This window comes from Cariama cristata, unplaced genomic scaffold, assembly GCF_000690535.1.
Source record: "Cariama cristata isolate BGI_N322 unplaced genomic scaffold, ASM69053v1 scaffold6598, whole genome shotgun sequence".
In the NCBI taxonomy this organism is placed as follows: domain Eukaryota; kingdom Metazoa; phylum Chordata; class Aves; order Cariamiformes; family Cariamidae; genus Cariama; species Cariama cristata.
Genome location: NW_009630530.1, coordinates 946 through 4,407, shown reverse-complemented (window position 1 = coordinate 4,407; position 3,462 = coordinate 946). Strand labels below are relative to the sequence as shown.

At 41.8% G+C, this 3,462-nt stretch overlaps 1 protein-coding gene across 1 annotated transcript; it reads left to right on the top strand.

Moving 5' to 3' along the window:
* Nucleotides 1–1,507: 1,507 nt before the first annotated feature.
* Nucleotides 1,508–3,009, top strand: SERGEF (secretion regulating guanine nucleotide exchange factor; the record flags this gene model as incomplete). Its single annotated transcript, XM_009705567.1, has 3 exons — nt 1,508–1,672; nt 2,413–2,568; nt 2,915–3,009. Coding segments are annotated over 3 exons (416 nt in total), but the record flags the coding sequence as incomplete, so codon positions are not given.
* Between the last annotated feature and the right edge of the window lie 453 nt (nt 3,010–3,462).

The following is a 3,462-nucleotide window of genomic DNA, read 5'->3' as shown; positions in this document are numbered from 1 at the left end:
GTCCCGCCGGGGCTGGGCTCTGCCTTGGCCTGGGCCCGGTGGGGACGGGGCTTTGCTCGCCTGCTGCCGCCACGCAGGCGGGAGGGACGGGTGGAAGCGCGTTGCGCTTTAAGTGTGTGGCCTGGGGTGAAATCCTGAGCCTTTCGAAAGAAATAAAGACTTTTTTTTTTTTTTTTTTCTTTTGTGGTTCATCAGAACCGTGGTTTTACCTGATGAGCAAAGGAGATCTAAGAGCCATTAAATGAGTATCTCTTTTCCTTCTTAGCTCGTTTTGCTCTGCGGTGGTCATGTTTGGTGATACCCATCAGTCTTGGAAGGGTAAATGAAGATAGGTGTGTTAGCTTTGGGATAGATTTGTGTGGTTGTCGGCTCCTCCTCGGGCACCTGTTTTCTTTCTGCACCTTCTCTCAGCTTGCCTGTTTTTGAAGACTTGAAAATTCATTGCAAGTTACAGGCTAAAATGAGAGCTTGTGACACGCCTTCTAAAACGAACTATGTCTGTTCAGTAGTAACACGCTCTAAAACTGTCTACAGCTAGCAGCGACTGTGAGACAACAACTGGCTCTGCCTGTTGAGCTTGAATCCTGACATCTCATCCACCTGTTAACTATGGTCTGAGACGAGCAGCCTGAGGCTTTTGTCTAAAATGTTGTCGTTTCTGTAGGTACAAAATGTTTATTGCTAAGTGTCCTTTTAAGATACACTAGGTGCTGCACCTTTGGGGCAGAGGGGGAGAGCAAGCGAGGCAGGGAAGTCCCCCCTGGGGATCACCATCTGGGAGCAATGTGGGTGTTGAGTGTTGCTGTTACTGCGGAGTGTGGGCCAGGACAGTTACGGAGTCCACCTCTGTGAGTGAAGGTGGCTGTTCAAAATGTGGGATGCTTAATAGAGCTTAAATTGGCTAAGAAATTCCCTGACATGTTACCGTGTTGTTAGTGGTTGCTTTCTATGAGTGGTTTAGTGGCTGTAAGTTTGTACTTTTATAAATTTATAATAATTATAATGGTATATTTTTATTTTGACTACTTAAAAGACTTAGTTAATGAGGAATAAGTGTTTCTGCTTTACTTATTTAGGTTCCAGATCAAGGTAGCATGTCTTTATGATCTCGTTTTGGAGGTGGACTGCCAGAAAGCATTGGCATGAATAAGATCTAGTGATGAGTGGGAATCATTAGCATTAATATTAAACAGGTGGTAATCATCCTGATAATGAGGCTTTCCTCCTTAGTGATGGTTAGCCTGCAGTTAAAGTCTTACCAGGATATATTTCAGTATGTTTCTTAAAATACTGGGGTTGCAAGGGCAGCCTTAATGACAGCAAATTTAGAACAGTCCTGATCTGTAATTCTGGGGGTCCTGTGTGACAGCAGTAAGAATGAAGACTGCCATTTTGGGCGATTTTCAGGAGCAAATACTGGCAGGTTAAGCTGTGGCATGTCCCCGATAAGCGTGTTTGCTCTTAGGAGCAGATATGTATCTTTTTTTGTTAACTTTTTTAAAAAAAGTGTTGTTTTTCTGTGTGTATTTGAAGGGTGCAAACAGCTATGGACAACTTGGTCTTGGTCATAAAGAGGATGTTCTGGTACCCCAGTCACTGAAAGATGTTTCCTGCAAATGTCAAGACATTAAAAGCATTACTGGAGGAGGGGGACATTCTGCAGTTATCACTGGTAAAAACATTTCACTTGCAAGGAGTGTATGGCTTCTAAACACATTTTTTTTTTTTTTCTGGTCTATTTCCCTGTGGATTTGGTGCTGCCACCTACCTGTGGCTTCTGTATCTGAGCAAGTATAGATCTTAGTTGCAAAGCAGGTTCCTCCCATGCCAATTAACTCCATATATGGGGGAAATTGGGGAAATTCCTGTTTTGTTTATCTTGTGTGGTTACTTTATGGCTATGTGAGGACTATTTCTTAACCTATTTCATGTAATAGCTTTTCATACAAAGCAACAAATTTTTTTGTATTGAGAAGGGGGGGTGGGAGGGAGCAGTCAAGTGGGAGGTTATTCGATCTTGGGAGGTTTTAAGGTAAGGAGCAGAAGACAACATCTTGTGTTTGCAAGGTTCAGCTGTATGCCATAGCTAATTACGAGAAAGAAGGGATACAGATAGATGTGAATGTGATAAAAAAGTTCATCATGCATCTTAGTGAGAGGTGCTTGTCTTACTGTATGGATTGTTTCCCCTGACAACCCCAGCTCTCCATAGCTGTACTTATTCAGAGATGTTTCTGATGCATCAGAAATAACTGTTTCTCTTTCTTTTTGCTTGATTGCGGTGCCCAAAATGACACACAATCACTGTCCTTATTTGTCACAGAATCTCATGGATGTACGCTTGTCGTCTTAGTCTTCTCCACTTAGTGAAGTGGAATGTGATTTTTTGTTTTGTTTTGTTTTTTCTTCTAGGTGCAGGACAACTCTTTGTATGTGGCCATAATAAAGATGGGCAGTTGGGATTGAATCACACAGAGGATGTACTGCGTTTTACTTTGTGCACTGCCTTGTCTGGCCTCTGTGTAAAAGAAGTTGCCTGTGGCTGGGATTTTACAATCATATTAGTAGGTAAATCTGCCTCTCTCTGAGCTGAAGAAATATCTTAATGTAGAGAACACACTGGAAGTTCCACATTGCTGTTGCTTGTGTGATGCATAGGCACTCACAGGTTTTAAGCTATACTTGCCTTGCAAACTAAATTACTGCGTGTTGTTCCTTGTATCCCAGTGAATTTCAGACCTTTACTGAATGTGGCGTATAAGACCAGAAGCCTATGGCCTCAGGGGCTTTGGAACATGTCCTGTTAGGTCCTTTTTTCAGCTACTCAGCTGTGATATTTTGCTTGTTAGAATGTTATAATGCTTTGCTTTTGCTCATGGATTTACTGATTAGGCTCTAACACTTCATTTTGCAGGATCTGGCCTAGTTCTGTCCTGTGGGTCTAACTCTTTTGGACAATTAGGAGTTCCTCAAATTTCAGGTCCGTGCTTGATTCCACAAAAGATTGAGGTAAAGATTTAAAAGGAATTGTGCTTTAGAGCTCTGTATTTTATACTGCTTCCAGCAACTTAGAAAGGTCGTCTGACCTCAGCGGGCTTTAAGCCAGACTCTTCAACTATTTTTTTATGTCTAACTCTTTTGGACAATTAGGAGTTCCTCAAATTTCAGGTCCGTGCTTGATTCCACAAAAGATTGAGGTAAAGATTTAAAAGGAATTGTGCTTTAGAGCTCTGTATTTTATATTGCTTCCAGCAACTTAGAAAGGTCATCTGACCTCAGTGGGCTTTTAAGCCAGACTCTTCAACTATTTTTTTTATAGAGCCTATCTGTTAGTGTAAACTTACAAAGTAAAGGACCAGAGATGGCCATTGAGCCAAAAATGAGAAGCTAAGGCTCCTTTTCTTCTTGTATGAAGAAGTTGCCCACTTCTAACGGAAAGTTTCTCTTTCACTAGGGTTTATA